This window comes from Nerophis ophidion, linkage group LG29 (genome assembly GCF_033978795.1).
Source record: "Nerophis ophidion isolate RoL-2023_Sa linkage group LG29, RoL_Noph_v1.0, whole genome shotgun sequence".
Taxonomy (NCBI): domain Eukaryota; kingdom Metazoa; phylum Chordata; class Actinopteri; order Syngnathiformes; family Syngnathidae; genus Nerophis; species Nerophis ophidion.
Window position 1 is genome coordinate 7,106,467 of NC_084639.1, and position 20,097 is coordinate 7,126,563.

The following is a 20,097-nucleotide window of genomic DNA, read 5'->3' on the forward strand; positions in this document are numbered from 1 at the left end:
CTATACAAGTACAACCCATTTATCATGTATTTACTATGCAAAGCCAAACGCATTTATCAACAACATCCTGAAATGATGCCGCGTTAGCTGGGCCCAAGCTCACGTAAGATGGATTGATGCAAAGTGGAAAGGTGCTCTGTGGTCTGACGAGTCCACATTTCCAATTATGTTTGGAAACAGAGGACGTGGTGTCCTCCGTAACAAACAGGAAAATAACCATTCAATTTTGTTATAGGCGCAAAGTTCAAAAGACAGCATCTGTGATGGTATGGGGGTGCATTAGTAACCAAGGCATGGGTAACTTACACATCTGTGAAGGCACCATTAATGCTGAGTGGTCCATACAGGTTTTGGAGCAACATATGTTGTCATCCAAGCAACGTTATCATGGACGCCCCTGCTTATTTCAGCAAGACAAGTGTTACAACAGCGTGGCTTTGTAAAAAAAAGAGTGCGGGTACTTTCCTGGCCTGCCTGCAGTCCAGACCTGTCTCCCATGGAAAATGTGCGGCGCATTATGAAGCGTCAAATACGACAGCGGAGACCCCGGACTGTTCAACGACTGAAGCTCTACATAAAACAAGAATGGTAAAGAATTCCACTTTCAAAGCTTAAATGATAAATGGGTTGTACTTGTATAGCGCTTTTCTACCTTCAAGGTACTAAAGCGCTTTGACACTACTTCCACATTTACCCATTCACACATACATTCACACACTGATGGAGGGAGCTGCCATGCAAGGCGCCAACCAGCACCCATCAGGAGCAAGGGTGAAGTGTCTTGCTCAGGACACAACGGACGTGATGAGGTTGGTTCTAGGTGGGATTTGAACCAGTGACCCTCGGGTTGCGCACGGCCACTCTCCCACTGCGCCAGCTTCAACAATTAGTTTCCTCAGTTCCCAAACGTTTATTGAGTGTTGTTCAAAGAAAAGGTGATGTAACACAGTGGTGAACATGCCCTTTCCCAACTACTTTGGCACGTGTTGCAGCAGTGAAAGTCTAAGTTAATTATTATTTGCAAAACAAAATAAAGTTTATGACTTTGAACATCAAATATCTTGTCTTTGTAGTGCATTCAATTGAAAATGGGTTGAAAAGGATTTGCAAATCATTGTATTCCGTTTATATTTACATCAAACACAATTTCCCAACTCATATGGAAACGGGGTTTGTATATCAGACTTCTCCATTGAACACGGTGGCCGAACGGATATATATACACACACACATATATATATATATATATATATATATATATATATATATATAGTTATATATACATATTCAATAGTATCGCGGTACTATACTAATACCGGTATACCGTACAACACTATTCAGATGTTTGTACGCTTTGGTCCTTGGTCTCCACGGTACCACTTCAAACTTTTGAGGGTTTTTTTCCCCGGACTTTCCGCTTATCTCGTCCGCGGAGGGCGGGGAGAGTCGGAGAGACTCACTTTGAGGTCACGATCAGACAACCTCTCGCAGTCAATCACCAGGGAGGAACAAACTCCAGACAAGTGAGGGACGGCCATGCTGCAGTACATCCACACTTCTCAGGTTGCACTCACTCAAAAACCTCCGGTTCTCCGGGTAGAGCCGCGGAAATCAATACCGACGTCGAGGGTGCACGGAAGCGCCATCGGGCCGCTTTTAATTACGCAAATAAAGATTGTTTATTAGTTTTCCAATGCCAATATTTGGCTCCTAAAAGAAAACATGTAGGATATTGACTTAATTCTATTTTAGGTGGTTGAGTGGACGTGATGCGGTCCCGTTATGGAAGCAGGGACAGGTGCCATGAGAGAAGAGGGTCAGAAGATGAAATCTGGCGATGGATAAGTTGTATGGGGGGGGGGGGGGGGGGGGTGTTGGAGCCACCATTAAAGAGACCCCCAGGGGGACAGGCAGCAATGGCAGACCCGCAGTAAAAAATAGCTGCAGGCATGATTTCACTCCTGGGACCCCTGGAGACATGAAGAGGGAGATGCGATCGACATCTCACCCGGCGAGGCAGCCCGATCCGCTCCCTTCGGGTCCCTCGGGTGCCACCCATCACACCAAGTGACTTTAAGTGCGAGCAGGACACAAACAGCGCGCCTTGGCTCCAACAACGCATGCATAGGCGCCGATAATAAAGTGGGTGCTTTGGGATTAATGGCAACTTTCAATCTTTAAAATTATTATTAATTTTTTTTTTAAAAATTCAAATTGCAGCCTAAACCTTGTCTTTATTACTAAAAGTAATAATAATAATAATAATAATAATTATGCATTTAAAATTATAACACACTTTTTATTTCTAAAATCGCCAACTGCGACATTGTCTTTTATTGTCTTGTGACGCATTGAAAAAAAGGTGTTTAAACAACAAAAGTAAATAAAATAAAATAAAAATTAAAAAAAGGAAATAAATATGACTTTTTTATAAATTATTTTTGATAAATCCATGTTGTTGTTATTAATCTAACGGCAAGTTTATATTCATATATATATACATATATATACACTTTATATTTCTAAAATCTCAAAATGCGACAATGTCTTTTATTGTCTTGTGACACATTGAAAAAAAGGCGTCAAAACAACAAAAGTAAATTAAAAAAAATAGGAAATAAATAGGAAATATTTTTCTGAATTATTTTTGATGAATCCATCTTGTTGTTGTTAATTTAGCGGCAAATTTATATATATATATATATATATATATAGATTTTATACTACTAAAATATCCAACTGCTACATTGTATTTTCTTGTCTTGTGTCGCATTGAAAAAAGGCATTAAAACAACAAAGGTAAATACAATTTAAAAAAATGGAAATAAATATGACATTTTTTAATTTATTATTTTTGATAAATACATCTTGTTTTTGTTAATCTAGAGGCAAATTTATATTTATATTTATATAAAAACACTTTATATTTCTAAAATCTCCAACCACGACTTGTCTTTTATTGTCTTGTGACGCATTGAAAATATGCATTAAAACAATAAAAGTAAATAAAAAATTAATAAAAAATGGAAAAAAATATGAATTTTTTTTTTTAATTATTTTTGATGAATCCATCTTGTTGTTGTTAATCTAGCGGCAAGTTTATATACACACATATATATATATATATATATATATACTCCTCTCTGAGCTGCAACCTTATCGTGGTAGAGGAGTTTTCATGTCCCAATGATCCTAGGAGCTATGTTGTCCGGGGGCATAAAGCCCCCTGGTAGGGTCTCCCAAGGCAAACAGGTTCTAGGTGAGGGATCAGACAAAGAGCAGCTCGAAGACCTTTATGAAGAAGAAACATCATGGACCCAGATTTCCCTCGCCCAGACGCGGGTCACCGGGGCCCCCCTCTGGAGCCAGGCCCGGAGGTGGGGCACGATGGCGAGCGCCTGGTGGCCGGGCCTGTTCCCATGGGGCCCGGCCGGGCACAGCCCGAAGAGGCAACGTGGGTCACCCCTCCAATGGGCTCACCACCCATAGCAGGGGCCATAGAGGTCGGGTGCATTGTGAGCTGGGCGGCAGCCGAAGGCAGGGCACTTGGCGGTCCGATCCTCGGCTACAGAAGCTAGCTCTTGGGACGTGGAACGTCACGTCACTGGGGGGGAAAGAGCCTGAGCTAGTGCGCGAAGTCGAGAAATTCCGGCTGGATATAGTCGGACTCACTTCGACGCACAGCAAGGGCTCTGGAACCACTTCTCTCGAGAGGGATTGGACCCTCTTCCACTCTGGCGTTGCCGGCAGTGAGAGGCGACGGGCTGGGGTGGCAATTCTTGTTTCCCCCCGGCTCAAAGCCTGTACGTTGGAGTTCAACCCGGTGGACGAAAGGGTAGCCTCCCTCCGCCTTCGGGTGGGGGGACGGGTCCTGACTGTTGTTTGTGCTTATGCACCAAACAGCAGTTCAGAGTACCCACCCTTTTTGGGAACGCTCGAGGGAGTACTGGAAAGTGCTCCCCCGGGTGATTCCCTTGTCCTACTGGGAGACTTCAACGCTCACCTTGGCAACGACAGTGAAACCTGGAGAGGCGTGATTGGGAAGAATGGCCGCCCGGATCTGAACCCGAGTGGTGTTTTGTTATTGGACTTTTGTGCTCGTCACAGTTTGTCCATAACAAACACCATGTTCAAACATAAGGGTGTCCATATGTGCACTTGGCACCAGGACACCCTAGGCCGCAGTTCCATGATCGACTTTGTAGTTGTGTCATCGGATTTGCGGCCTCATGTTATGGACACTCGGGTGAAGAGAGGGGCGGAGCTTTCTACCGATCACCATCTGGTGGTGAGTTGGCTGCGATGGTGGGGGAGGATGCCGGACAGACCTGGGAGGCCCAAACGCATTGTGAGGGTCTGCTGGGAACGTCTGGCAGAGTCTCCTGTCAGACAAAGTTTCAATTCCCACCTCCGGAAAAACTTTGAACATGTCACGAGGGAGGTGCTGGACATTGAGTCCGAGTGGACCATGTTCCGCACCTCTATTGTCGAGGCGGCAGATCGGAGCTGTGGCCGCAAGGTAGTTGGTGCCTGTCGGGGCGGCAATCCTAAAACCCCTTGGTGGACACCAGCGGTGAGGGATGCCGTCAAGCTGAAGAAGGAGTCCTATCGGGTCCTTTTGGCTCATAGGACTCCGGAGGCAGTGGACAGGTACCGACAGGCCAAGCGGTGTGCAGCTTCAGCGGTCGCGGAGGCAAAAACTCGGACATGGGAAGAGTTCGGGGAAGCTATGGAAAACGACTTCCGGACGGCTTCGAAGTGATTCTGGACCACCGTCCGCCGCCTCAGGAAGGGGAAGCAGTGCACTATCAACACCGTGTATGGTGCGGATGGTGTTCTGCTGACCTCGACTGCGGATGTTGTGGACAGGTGGAAGGAATACTTCGAAGACCTCCTCAATCCCACCAACACGTCTTCCTATGAGGAAGCAGTGCCTGGGGAATCTGTGGTGGACTCTCCTATTTCTGGGGATGAGGTCGATGAGGTAGTTAAAAAGCTCCTCGGTGGCAAAGCCCCAGGGGTGGACGAGATCCGCCCGGAGTTCCTTAAGGCTCTGGATGCTGTGGGGCTGTCTTGGTTGACAAGACTTTGCAGCATCGCGTGGACATCGGGGGCGGTACCTCTGGATTGGCAGACCGGGGTGGTGGTTCCTCTCTTTAAGAAGGGGGACCGGAGGGTGTGTTCCAACTATCATGGGATCACACTCCTCAGCCTTCCCGGTAAGGTTTATTCAGGTGTACTGGAGAGGAGGCTACGTCGGATAGTCGAACCTCGGATTCAGGAGGAACAGTGTGGTTTTCGTCCTGGTCGTGGAACTGTGGACCAGCTCTATACTCTCGGCAGGGTTCTTGAGGGTGCATGGGAGTTTGCCCAACCAGTCTACATGTGCTTTGTGGACTTGGAGAAGGCATTCGACCGTGTCCCTCGGGAAGTCCTGTGGGGAGTGCTCAGAGTGTATGGGGTATCGGACTGTCTTATTGTGGCGGTCCGCTCCCTGTACGATCAGTGCCAGAGCTTGGTCCGCATTGCCGGCAGTAAGTCGAACACATTTCCAGTGAGGGTTGGACTCCGCCAAGGCTGTCCTTTGTCACCGATTCTGTTCATAACTTTTATGGACAGAATTTCTAGGCGCAGTCAAGGCGTTGAGGGGTTCCGGTTTGGTAACCGCAGGATTAGGTCTCTGCTTTTTGCAGATGATGTGGTCCTGATGGCTTCATCTGACCGGGATCTTCAGCTCTCGCTGGATCGGTTCGCAGCCGAGTGTGAAGCGACCGGAATGAGAATCAGCACCTCCAAGTCCGAGTCCATGGTTCTCGCCCGGAAAAGGGTGGAGTGCCATCTCCGGGTTGGGGAGGAGACCCTGCCCCAAGTGGAGGAGTTCAAGTACCTAGGAGTCTTGTTCACGAGTGAGGGAAGAGTGGATCGTGAGATCAACAGGCGGATCGGTGCGGCGTCTTCAGTAATGCGGACGTTGTACCGGTCCGTTGTGGTGAAGAAGGAGCTGAGCCGGAAGGCAAAGCTCTCAATTTACCGGTCGATCTACGTTCCCATCCTCACCTATGGTCATGAGCTTTGGGTCATGACCGAAAGGATAAGATCACGGGTACAAGCGGCCGAAATGAGTTTCCTCCGCCGTGTGGCGGGTCTCTCCCTTAGAGATAGGGTTAGAAGCTCTGCCATCCGGGAGGAACTCAAAGTAAAGCCGCTGCTCCTTCACATCGAGAGAAGCCAGATGAGGTGGTTCGGGCATCTGGTCAGGATGCCACTCGAACGCCTCCCTAGGGAGGTGTTTAGGGCACGTCCAACCGGTAGGAGGCCACGGGGAAGACCCAGGACACGTTGGGAAGACTATGTCTCCCGGCTGGCCTGGGAACGCCTCGGGATCCCCCGGGAAGAGCTAGACGAAGTGGCTGGGGAGAGGGAAGTCTGGGTTTCCCTGCTTAGGCTGTTGCCCCCGCGACCCGACCTCGGATAAGCGGAAGATGATGGATGGATGGATGGATATATATATATATATATATATATATATATATATATATATGGTATATATACTTTATATTTCTAAAATCTCAAACTGCGACATTGTCTTTTATTGTATTGTGACGCATTGGAAAAAAGGCGTTAAAACAACAAAAGTAAATAAAATAAATTAAAAAAGATAATAAATATGAAATTATTTTTTTATTATTATTTTTGATGAATCCATCTTGTTTTTGTTAATCAAGCGGCAAGTGTATATATATATATATATATATATATATATATATATATATATATATATATACTTTATATTTCTAAAATCTCCAACTGCGACATTGTCTTTTATTGTCTTGTGACGCATTGTAAAAAAAAGCGTTAAAACAACAAAAGTTTAAAAAAAAATAAAAAAAAACGAAAAGAAATATGAATTTTTGTTTTTAATTATTTCTTAGAAACCCATCTTGTTGTTGTTAATTTAGCGGCAAGTTTGTATTCATATATATATAAACGCTTTTTATTTCTAAAATCTCCAGCTGCTACATTGTCTTTTATTGTTGTGTGATGCATTGGAAAAAAAGCGTTAAAACAACAAAAGTAAAAAATAAATAAATAAATAAATATGAAATAATTTTTTAAATGATTTTTTATAAACCCATCTTGTTGTTGTTAATCTAGCGGATAAAAAATCATATAGTCCGTAATTAATGAAGCCTAACCACAATTTTGGCCCTGCGATGAGGTGGCGACTTGTCCAGGGTATACTTCCGCCCGAGTCCAGCGACCCCCTCGCGACCCCGATAGGGACAAGTGGTAGAAAATGGATGGATGGATGGATAACCACAATTTCAACTAATGACAGAATCATATTGACTTATATCACATTGCGCACATGTGAATGAAGGGCATACTTACTCAATAGCCATACGTGTCACACTGAGGGTTGAAGTATGAACAACACCGACATTCATAAACATGTGCCATATAGTGAAACTCCACTAAACCACAACGACAAACACATTTTGGAAGAATATTTGCACCGCAACACAACAAAAACACTACAGAGCAAATTCCCAGCACCATTGGCGGTCCACTGTAATGATACCACATTCAATAACGTATGTTGTTGATACCACTATGATTACATTGATATTTTTTTTAACATCAGTATTCCTTCGTTTTTTGCTACACAATGTAAACGAACGCCATTGGTGGATCTACACCTTGCATCCACTGTAATGATATCAAGTACAGGAACGCTTGTAGTCGATACTACTATGACTACATCGATAATTGTTAGCATCACAAATTTTTTTTTTTTCGTTTAAAAAAAATGTATATTCTGTTTATAAACTCAGGAAATATGTCCCTGAACACATGAGGACTTTGAATATGACCGATCTATGATCCGGTAACTACTTGGTATCGGATTGATACCTAAATGTGTGGTATCATCGGCGGATCTACACCTGACATCCACTGTAATGATACCAAGTACAGAAGCGTATCTAGTCGATATTACTACAACTCTGTCCAGGAGGCGGACCGAATGTAGTACACAGAAAAGCGGAGGGTCAAATGTGCGACAAAATGAGAGCAGACAGTGTTGACAAACAATGTTGCAACTACTGGACAAATGAGGACTTTGAATATGACCAATGTATGATCCTGTATCTACGTGGTATTGGTAGAGTACCTAAATGTGTGGTATCATCTAAAACTAAAGTATCAAACAACATAATAATAAGTGATTATTACATTTTAACAGAAGTGTAGATAGAACATTTTAAAGAGAAAATAAACAGATATTAACAGGTAGGTTGATCATTCATTTTCTACCACTTGTCCTTAATAATGTAGACAACATAATAGAATGATAAATGACACAATATGTTACTGCATATGTCAGTTTTGTTTGCTTACTTCCTATTAAAATTAAGTTTTCTTGTATGTTCACTTTTTTATTTAAGGACAAACTTGCAATAAGAAACATTTGTTTAATGTACCCTAAGATTTTTTTTGTTAAAATAAAGCCAATAATGACCTCTTTTGTGGTCCCCTTTATTTAGAAAAATACCGAAAAGTACCAAAATAATTTATGTACCGGTCCCAAAATAGTGGTACCGGGACAACACTAATACACACACACCGAACAACAACTGGCAGAAATGTACGCATGCAGTGTGACCTCGTGTTCCACGCCCCCGTGTCTGAGTAAAGTGGGACAACCAAGAGCACCGAAAAGGATATGGACATTTTTTCCACAAACTTATCTTGCGCGTCGTCCGTCTTGGGGAAGTTCTCGATGTCGTTCTCCAGGCGCACGATGTGACGCTCCATGGTGGTCAGGCTGCTTTTCAGGATCTCAGCGGACACTGTCGGGGGAAGAAAATACACATTTCATAAAGGAATAGGCGTGGGGCAAGTCTTGGAGAGGTCTAACTTATTTGCTCCTTGGCGCCGCCCTAGTGGCTGTTGTAAATTTTTTCAGAAATGTATGAAAAATAAAAAAAATTTTGGAACTTTAGAAAGTTATATGGTTGAAACTGATAATTAAGCCATAAAAACATAAACACATGGTTTTTGGGCTGGTGCACTAACTAAGTGTATCTTGTGTTTTTATGTTGATTTTATAATTTAAAAAAATATATACATAGAATTAAATTAAAAATAAAAAAAAAAAGATGGGGAGAAAATATATTTTTTGTTTTTATATGGTTTCTGTAGTAGGACAAAGATGACACAACCCTTCCTAATTGTTAGAAAGCCCGCTGTTTAATATATTTATGCTTCACTGATGAGTACATATATATATATATATATATATATATATATATATATATATATATACATACATATATATATATATATATTATATATACACATATATAATACATATATATATATATACATATACACACACACATATATACTCATACATATACACACGTACACACACATACATATAGATATATGTACACACACACACATTTATACATTCATATATACACATATCTACATATATATATGCACATATATAAATATATATATATATATATATACATACATATATATATATTATATATACACATATATACATATACACACACACATATATACACATACATATACACACGTACACACATACATATATATATGTACACACACACACATTTATACATTCATATATACACATATCTACATATATATATGCACATATATAAATATGGATATATATATATATATATATATATATATATATATATATATATATATATATATATATATATATATATATATATATATACATATACAGTATATATATACACATATATATACAGGACACTAGTGATTTAGGGCTATATAAATGAACACAATGATTGATTGATTTTATATATATATATATATATATATATATATATATATATATATACACACACACATATACACATATATATATATATATATATATATATATATATATTTTATACACACACATATTTATACATATATACATACATACTGTACATACATATATGGAACTGAAGACAGCCACATATTTAAATATTTTACTTTTAATAATAGTTATTTTACTTCTAAAGTCAGCCTTCCGAAGACAATGACAGACTGAGGGGTCGAGTATAAAAAAAAACGGCATATTAAATAAAGCACCACATTTAGATATTTCCCTGATATATCCGCACTCAATACACCTATACACAAATATGACTTTTGTATTAAACAAAACCCATTTAGTTATGTTCCTTATACGACTACGTTTAGAGCACATTGATGAGGAACTGAGAAGTATGGAAACTTTATTCAATAAAACCCCTGATTTAGTTCCATATCAAAACTGTTAAAACTGGGGGGGGGAAAGGACCCACACGTCATAATTTATCATATTCGCCCTTTTTTAAATCGTATTAGTGTCACGGCCAGGGCGCATTACAACGCGTCCACATCTGTGCCTCATGACGAGCGCACCGCGGGCCACGCCCACATGGGCTCTCTCAGCTGAGAGCAGCACGCCCACGCAGCTACAAGCCTGCAGACGATTACCTTTCTACACACCTTGAATTGATGAGGGCGAGCTGCTTAAAAGACCAGTGGACCCAGGGATCCTCGCGGGAACTTAGTTTCTCATATGGTGAACCGTAAGCAAAGCTTTATGCTCTATTTTTTGTTTCCTCTCCGTGGCTTGATGTGTCCTTTGTCTTCTCCCGTGTTTCAGCAGTGTTTTCCTTCCGTTTTCTCCCTCGTTCCTCGACTCCTCACTCGCCCCTGGACTCTGACGCCTCTCTCTCGCCTCTGATCCTGCCTGCCCCATGGACTTCCTCGTTCCTTCGCTCTCGTCAACACTTTGGTAACACACACTTCAGCTAATCTACACACATAGTCACACGCATACACTCTTGGATTTTGTCACACTCCATTATATAGTTCAGTAGTATTGTTTGTTATTATTATATATACATTGACTATAAATATAATACATTTATGAACATTACTGCCACCTGGTGTCAGTCTACCGTCATCTCCCCTTAGTAGACCATAACAAATAGAGGGGGAAAAAACAAAAACAAAAAAACATCACCAACCCACACTAGACTTGCCAACAACACATGCCTTTCAAAATAAAACGCTTTTCAAAGTCCACCTAAAACAGGTCTGCGTCACACTTTTGTGTCCCAATCCATTTGGTTTAAATAGCACAACAACCTACTAGATCAGGGGTAGGGAACCTATGGCTCTAGAGCCAGATGTGGCTCTTTTGATGACTGCATCTGGCTCTCGGATAAATCTGAGCTGACGTTGCTTAACACGATAAGTAATGAATAATTCCACTTGTAATAACTGTTAAAAATAATGTTCAAAACATAAAACATTCTCATGCATTTTTAGTCCATCCATCCGTTTACTACCGCACCTGTTCAAGAAGTTGCGGTAAGTTATTTATTTATTATTGGTTTGTGTGGGGCTTGTTTTCCTGGGGGTTCTTCAGACCACCAAGCACCGACATGAGAGCCCATTTCAGGGTTACACTATTATTTTATTTTTCAATAAGTCTCTCAGTTGCTTTCCAGCAATTGTATTTTTCTCTTTCGTTCTTGCTCGCGCTCTGGCTCCAGCCCCAACCCCATCTCTCCTCCTGGCTGCTGCTTATAACCGAGCGACAGGTGATTAGATAACAAGGCTCAGGTGAGCCATCTACGCAGCTCTCACTGATTTCGAGGCTGGTCCTGGCACACCCCAGTTCGCTGCAGGCCCGCGGGCCACGCCCCCTCCACAGTTAGCTTCAGAATAACAATGTTATTACAAAGAACAAGAAAAATATTACACTCTAGAAATGTTGGTCTTACTTAATAATGCACGCGTTTAGTTGCGTTCAGTGTTAAAAAAAAATATTATATGGCTCTTACGGAAATACATGTTAAAATATTTGGCTTTTTGGCTCTCTCAGCCAAAAAGGTTCCCGACCCCTGTTCTAGATGCTTAATAACAAGAAAGACACGCAGAGTTGTGAAAAGTTAAATGTTTGTGCGGCCTAGAGAGTGATGCACGAGTAGTGTGTGTGTGTGTGTGTGTGAAATGTGTGTGTTTGTTGTGGCTCATTAATCAGTCCGTAATCACTGTTTGCAGAGTTGCTGCCGATTTTCCCAGCATTCAGATCAGCCTTTCCAAGCAGACACTTCAAACAGCCAGCGGAGTCTTCAGGGATCAGATAGGACAGCGGCGGGGATGTGTTTAGGTTGATGCTAAAGGGTTTACGCTCGTCGACACACACAACACACGCACTTGTGAAGTTGAAAAAAAAAAAAAAAAAAAGGGGGGGGATAGCGTCATTAAAAGAAAGTGTGGCTTACAGTACGTCTCGCTCCGTGTTGAATTATACACCCTGAATTTATGAACCCGGGCTATAAATACGATTTGTATCTTCCCTTTTGTCGCTGCAAAGGAACACAACATGGGGTTTCACATGGCGTGGCGGTTTACCTGACACATGAAACGTGACAAATTGGGTGTGCACTTTGTCTTTTTACGCATTGAAATCAGAAAGGACGCGCAATTCCCGAAGCCCAGATTTATATTTGTATTTTTTGTTTGTTTATTGTGGAGAGGCGCAGCAGACGGGCCGATGGCACGGAAGGGCACGCTGCAGCCCTGCCCAAGATGGCGGCAAGGAGGCGGAGAATGAGGCGGAGCGTGCAATCAAATTCATGTGCGTGGCTCCCACACCGGCAAACTATGAACATTTCTCCTGACACTGTATAAAAGGGGAGAAGGAGGAGACATCGAGGAGGAAGGAGGATAGTCCGCAGCGCATGAATAGCGAGAGCAACACAGAGCGCAAGACGAGCACGACGACGACGGCGGCTGAATGAGCAGTGGAGGAAGGAGCTGAAAAGCGATCCGAGCGGCAACCCAAACTTTATTGCAAAATAAAGAAGTCAAACCTGCTCAAAAGCATGTCCTTCCTGGGTGGTCCATTGAACCCGCACAACGACAGCAAGAGACTGTCGCATTTATATTTGTCGAGTCAAATTTTCGTTCCCTTTTATTGGTCGTAAATTTTGATTTGCCTTAAGTTTTATCAATGACACATACCGCCTCAGTTTGCACCGGGGGAAGTTTAGCGCGAGGGTCCGTCTGGATTCAGGATGCTTTATTATTGTCCATTCTTTAACATGTACAAGACACGTAAGAACTGAAATAATATTTTCGGCAAAGTCGCCCAAATTTGTATTTGTATTTTTTGTTTGTTTATTGTGGAGAGGTGCAGCAGACGGGCCGACGGCGCGGCAGGGCACGCTGCAGCCCTGCCCAAGATGGCGGCAAGGAAGCGGAGTGGAGAGGCGGGGCGTTCCGGGAGGGACGCCGCCGCAATCAAACTCATGTGCATGGCTCCCACACCGGGAAACGATTAACATTTCTCCTGACACTGTATAAAAGGGGAGAAGGAGGAGAGATCAAGGAGAAAGGAGGAGGAGAGCAGCGCATGAGAAGCGAGAGCAACACAGAGCGCAAGACGAGCACAACAACGACGGCGGCTGAAAAGCAGACCGGGAATGAGCAGTGGAGGAAGGAGCTGAAAAGCGATCCGAGCTGCAACCCAACCTTTATTGCAAAATAAAGAAGTCAAACCTGCTCAAAAGCATGTCCTTCCTGGGTGGTCCATTGAACCCGCACGACGACAGCAAGAGACTGTCACTTTTATATTTGTCGAGTCAAATTTTCGTCCCCTTTTATTGTGTTTTTATTGGTCGTAAATTTTGATTCGCCTTAAGTTTTATCAATGACAAATACTGTCAGGATTCAGGATGCTTTATTATTGTCCATTATTTACCATGTACAAGACATGTAAGAACTGAAATAATATTTTCGGCAAAGTCCCACTAAGAGCAGACATACGTTACAGGAAGACAAGAACTAGACCACCAACGGGTCAGCCACTTACGGCGCTCCTTAAAAAAAGTGGGAAAAAGGTGATATTGGAAGGGGGGTGCCAGGGGTGAGTAAAAAAAACGTCAGTACACCTCCGCATAAAATTATCTTCTTAAAGAACACACGGCAGAATTTAACTCATTTTTTATATACAAAAAACCTAAAAAAAATGTTTTACTTTTTTAATTGTGTTCGTTAATTTATGAATAAAGGGGGCATAAATAAGTTGAATTTAACTCCTTTTTATATACAAAAAACCCTCTTTTTTTTTAGCTTTTTCAATTGTGTTCGTCATAAAGGGTGCACAATAAAGTTGAATTTAACTCCTTTTTATATACAAATTTTTTTTAAATTTATTTTACTTTTTCAATTGTGTTCGTTATTTATGAATAAATGAGGCATAAATAATTTGAATTTAACTCGTTTTTATATGCAAAATATATATATATATATATATATATATATATATATATATATTTATTTATACTTTTTCAATTGTGTTTGTTAATTTATGAATAAAGGGGGCATAAATAAGATGAATTTAACTCCTTTTTATAAACAAAAACCAAATTTTTTTTTTTTTTACTTTTTCAATTGTGTTTGTTAATTTATGAATAAAGGGGGCATACATAAGTTTAATTTAACTCCTTTTTATATACAAAAAACATTTTTTTTTTATCTTTTTCAATTGTGGTTGTTAATTTATGAATAAAGGGGGCATAAATAAGTTGCAGTTAACTCATTTTTATATACAAAAAACCCTCTTTTTTTAGCTTTTTCAATTGTGTTCGTAATAAAGGGTGCACAATAAAGTTGAATTTAACTCCTTTTTATATACAAAAAAACATTTTAATTTATTTTACTTTTTCAATTGTGTTCGTTATTTATGAATAAATGGGGCATAAATAATTTGAATTTAACTCGTTTTTATATGCAAAAAAAATATATATATATATATATATTTATACTTTTTCAATTGTGTTTGTTAATTTATGAATAAAGGGGGCATAAATAAGATGAATTTAACTCCTTTTTATAAACAAAAAAACAAATTTTTTTTTTTTTTTTACTTTTTCAATTGTGTTTGTTAATTTATGAATAAAGGGGGCATAGCTAAGTTTAATTTAACTCTTTTTTATATACAAAACACATTTTTTTTTATCTTTTTCAATTGTGGTTGTTAATTTATGAATAAAGGGGGCATAAATAAGTTGCAGTTAACCCATTTTTATATACAAAAAACCCTCTTTTTTTTAGCTTTTTCAATTGTGTTCGTAATAAAGGGTGCACAATAAAGTTGAATTTAACTCCTTTTTATATACAAAAAAACATTTTAATTTATTTTACTTTTTCAATTGTGTTCGTTATTTATGAATAAATGGGGCATAAATAATTTGAATTTAACTCGTTTTTATATGCAAAAAAAAAATATATATATATATATATTTATACTTTTTCAATTGTGTTTGTTAATTTATGAATAAAGCGGGCATAAATAAGATGAATTTAACTCCTTTTTATAAACAAAAAACCAAATTTTTTTTTTTTTTTTTACTTTTTCAATTGTGTTTGTTAATTTATGAATAAAGGGGGCATAGCTAAGTTTAATTTAACTCCTTTTTATATACAAAACACATTTTTTTTTATCTTTTTCAATTGTGGTTGTTAATTTATGAATAAAGGGGGCATAAATAAGTTGCAGTTAACCCATTTTTATATACAAAAAACCCTCTTTTTTTTAGCTTTTTCAATTGTGTTCGTAATAAAGGGCGCATAAATAAGTTGAATTTAACTCCTTTTTATATAAAAAAAAATATATATTTTATTTTTTTACTTTTTCATTTGTGTTCGTTAATTTATGAATAAAGGGGGCATAAATAAGTTGCAGTTAACTCATTTTTATATACAAAAAACCCTCTTTTTTTAGCTTTTTCAATTGTGTTCGTAATAAAGGGTGCACAATAAAGTTGAATTTAACTCCTTTTTATATACAAAAAAACATTTTAATTTATTTTACTTTTTCAATTGTGTTCGTTATTTATGAATAAATGGGGCATAAATAATTTGAATTTAACTCGTTTTTATATGCAAAAAAAAAATATATATATATATTTATACTTTTTCAATTGTTTGTTAATTTATGAATAAAGGGGGCATAAATAAGATGAATTTAACTCCTTATATACAACAAACATGATTTTTTTTTTTACTTTTTCAATTGTGTTTGTTAATTTATGAGTAAAAGGGGCATAAATAAGTTGAATTTAACTCCTTTTTATATACAAAAAACCTAATTATTATTTTTTTAAATTTTTCAATTGTGTTTGTGAATTTATGAATAAAGGGGGCATAAATAAGTTGATTTTAACTCCTCTTTATATACAAAATACCTAATATATATATATATATATATTTTTTTTTTTTTTTTTTTCAATTGTGTTCTTATTTGGAGGTATCTGTTTCTATATCTGTCCTAAACTGTGCTGTTATGATTATTTTCATTTCCATTATTTTTCTTTAGTTTTTAAGAGGGAGTGGTGGGGACATACATGTGTCCTCCAAACAAATGTGTGCAGGGACATATTTCTCGAGTTCACAAACATAATATATATATTTTTAAACGAAAATGCTAAAAAATGATGCTAAAAATGATTAATGTAATCATAGTAGTATTGACTACATACGCTCCTATACTTGGTATCATTACAGTTGAAATTTTGACGCCGGTGAGTTACGGTGTGTAGTGAAGCATGTTTAGCCATTACTAGTCCTGCAGTGATAATGATACTTGTAAGAAACATACTTTATTTGTCGCCATGGAGGCGAGGATTAGTGATTTAGAAGTAGCTAAAACACTGCCGACTGTGGCTGGACTTTAGCCACTAAATCGCCATGTCTTAAAACACTTCTTCAGTGTCATAACCTTTATCGTTAGTTTTTAAGCCAAAATGTGTCCGTTCTCCCTTTTCCGTCCAAGCACTGTGTCTGCTTGTAAGTACACTGTGAGTGTGCGCTGCCGAACATGCTCCTCCGCTCCTAAAACCAGCAATGGCACGACGTGATGACGACAGGTGAACACCAGTGGGGCAATTCCACCATGAACACACTACAGCAGGGGTCACCAACGCGGTGCCCGCGGGCACCAGGTAGCCCGTAAGGACCAGATGAGTCGCCCGCTGGCCTGTTCTAAAAATAGCTCAAATAGCAGCACTTACCAGTGAGCTGCCTCTATTTTTTTAAATTTTATTAATTTACTTGCAACCTGGTCTTGCTTTGCTTGACATTTTTAATTCTAAGAGAGACAAAACTGAAACAGAATTTGAAAATCCAAGAAAATATTTAAAGACTTGGCCTTCACTTGTTTAAATAAATTCATTTATTTTTTTTACTTTGCTTCTTATAACTTTCAGAAAGATAATTTTAGAGAAAAAACACAACCTTAGAAATGATTTTAGGATTTTCAAACACATATACCTTTTTAACTTTTAAATTCCTTCTTCTTCTTTTTTGACAATTTGAATCAATGTTCAAGTACATTTATAGTTTTTATTGTAAAGAATAATAAATACATTTTAATTTAATTCTTCATTTTGGCTTCTGTTTTTTCGACGAAGAATATTCGTTAAATATTTCTTCAAACTTATTATGATTAAAGTTCAGAAAAAATATTCTGGCAGATCTATAAAAATCTGTAGAATCAAATTTAAATCTTATTTCAAAGTCTTTTGAATTTCTTTTAAAATTTTTGTTCTGGAAAATCTAGAAGAAATAATGATTTGTCTTTGTTAGAAATATAGCTTGGTCCAATTTGTTTTATATTCTAACAAAGTGCAGATCGGATTTTAAACTATTTAAAACATGTCAGCAAAATTCTAAAATTAATCTTAATCAGGAAAAATTACTTATGATGTTTCATAATTTTTTTTTAATTTTTATTTTTCCCAAAAGATTCAAATTAGCTAGTTTTTCCTCTTTTTTTAGGTAGAATTTTGGATTTTAAAGAGTCGAAAATGAAGATAAACTATGTTTCAAAATAACATTTTCATTTTTTTCGTGTTTTCTCCTCTTTTAAACCATTCAATTAAGTGTTTTTTTCATCATTTATTCTCTACAAAAAACCTTCCGTAAAAGGAAAAAAAATGTACGACGGAATGACAGACAGAAATACCCATTTTTTTATACACTAAGATTTATTTATTAAAGGTAAATTGAGCAAATTGGCTATTTCTGGCAATTTATTTAAGTGTGTATCCAACTGGTAGCCCTTCGCATTAATCAGTACCCAAGAAGTAGCTCTTGGTTTCAAAAAGGTTGGTGACCCCTGCACTAAATATTCACACCAAGAACACAACTTGGAATTCATGTTTTCATTTCCGACAAAACCGCAGCTCCGGACTGTCTATTGAGAAGCTTTGCTGTGATAAAAAAAAATAATAATTAGCGAGGGGTTCACTCGGATATCGTGAGTGATATTCCCCGGGTTTAGATCTTCAGTACGAGGGGAGAAGGAACATCTCGTTATCTTTTGGTGCAATTTCAAGGTCAGTTCAGACTCTTCCGCGCGTGCATCAGGGCCGCCACTCTCTTTTGCCGCGCAGAATGCAGAGTGGATTCTTTAGGGATATCATTAGTGGAATTAGCACCGAAAATAACGCGGCTATTTCCAGGGGACAAACCACGGCAGCGCTGTTATCTTCTGAATACACGCTTCAAGAGGAGGTGCAGGGGGGAGGATAAAGGAGATGTGTACTTTGCATCTTTTCAGACGGCAAAGAAGGTGGTGTTGGGGGAGGGGGGGGCGGGGGTGGGGGGGCGAGTTTCTGAGATGTTGCAAATTATTCTAATGACGACCGTGAGTGAGACCCTTTCGGTGTCTTTTGTGAAAAAGAGAAAAAATTGTGAAAATGTCCTCAGGTTTTTGGAGAAAAGACACAAGAAGAGATGCATGTACGAGCCAGTCTGCCCCACAACAAGAGGATTGATTTCAATGGCAGACTGGCGCAAAGCACTCTGGGTAGAACTCTCTAGAATAGGGGTCATCAACGCGGTGCCCGTGGGCACCAGGTAGCCCGTAAGGACCGGATGAGTCGCCCGCTAGCCTGTTTTAAAAATAGCAGCACTTACCAGTGAGCTGCCTCTATTTTTTAAATTTTATTTATTTACTAGCAAGCTGGTCTCGCTTTGCTCGACATTTTTAATTCTAAGAGAGACACAACTCAAATAGAATTTGAAAATGCAAGAAAATATTTTAAAGACTTGGTCTTCACTTGTTTAAATGAATTCATTTATTTTTTTACTTTGCTTCTTATAACTTTCAGAAAGACAATTTTACAGAAAAAATACAACCTTAAAAATGATTTTAGGATTTATTTTTTTTAACACATATACCTTTTTATCTTTTAAATTCCTTCCTCTTCTTTCCTGACAATTTACATAAATATTCAAGTATTTTTTTTTTTTTTTTGGAAAGAATAAATACATTTTAATTTAATTCTTCATTTTAGCTTCTGTTTTTTCGACGAAGAATTTTTGTGAAATATTTCTTCAAACTCATTATGATTCAAATTCCCCCAAAAATTTTTGGGCAAATCTGGAAAATCTGTAGAATCAAATTTAAATCTTATTTCAAAGTCTTTTGAATTTCTTTTATAATTTTTGTTCTGGAAAATCTAGAAGAAATAATGATTTGTCTTTGTTAGGAATATAAATTGGACCAAGCTGTTATATATTCTAACAAAGTCCAGATTGGATTTTAACCTATTTAAAACATGTCATCAAAATTGTAAAATTAATCTTAATCAGGAAAAATTACTGATGTTCCAAAAATTATTTTAATTTTTTCAAAAAGATTCTAGTTAGCTAGTTTTTCTCTCCAGTTTTTTCGGTTGGATTTTGAATTTTAAAGAGTCAAAATTGAAGATAAACTATGTTTCAAAATTGAATTTTTATTTTTTTCAGGTTTTCTCCTTTTTTAAACCCGTCAATTAAGTGTTTTTTCATCATTTATTCTCTACAAAAAACCTTCCGTAAAACGAAAAAAATGTATGACAAAATGACAGACAGAAATACCCATTCTTTTATATATATAGAAATGTATTTATTAAAGGTAAATTGAGCAAATTGGCTATTTCTGGCAATTTATTTAAGTGTGTATCAAACTGGTAGCCCTTCGCA

The 20,097-nt window shown here is 38.3% G+C and overlaps 1 protein-coding gene across 4 annotated transcripts in view; it reads right to left on the reverse strand.

Annotated features, from left to right (window-relative positions):
- diaph2 (diaphanous-related formin 2) overlaps positions 1-20,097 on the reverse strand; it is a 1,158,885-nt gene that overhangs the window by 340,569 nt on the left and 798,219 nt on the right. For all 4 annotated transcript variants that reach the window (XM_061891998.1, XM_061891999.1, XM_061891997.1 and 1 more), the window contains one exon: positions 8,728-8,852. In XM_061891998.1, coding sequence (XP_061747982.1) covers positions 8,728-8,852 — 125 coding nt within the window. The remainder of the gene's footprint in view (positions 1-8,727; positions 8,853-20,097) is intronic.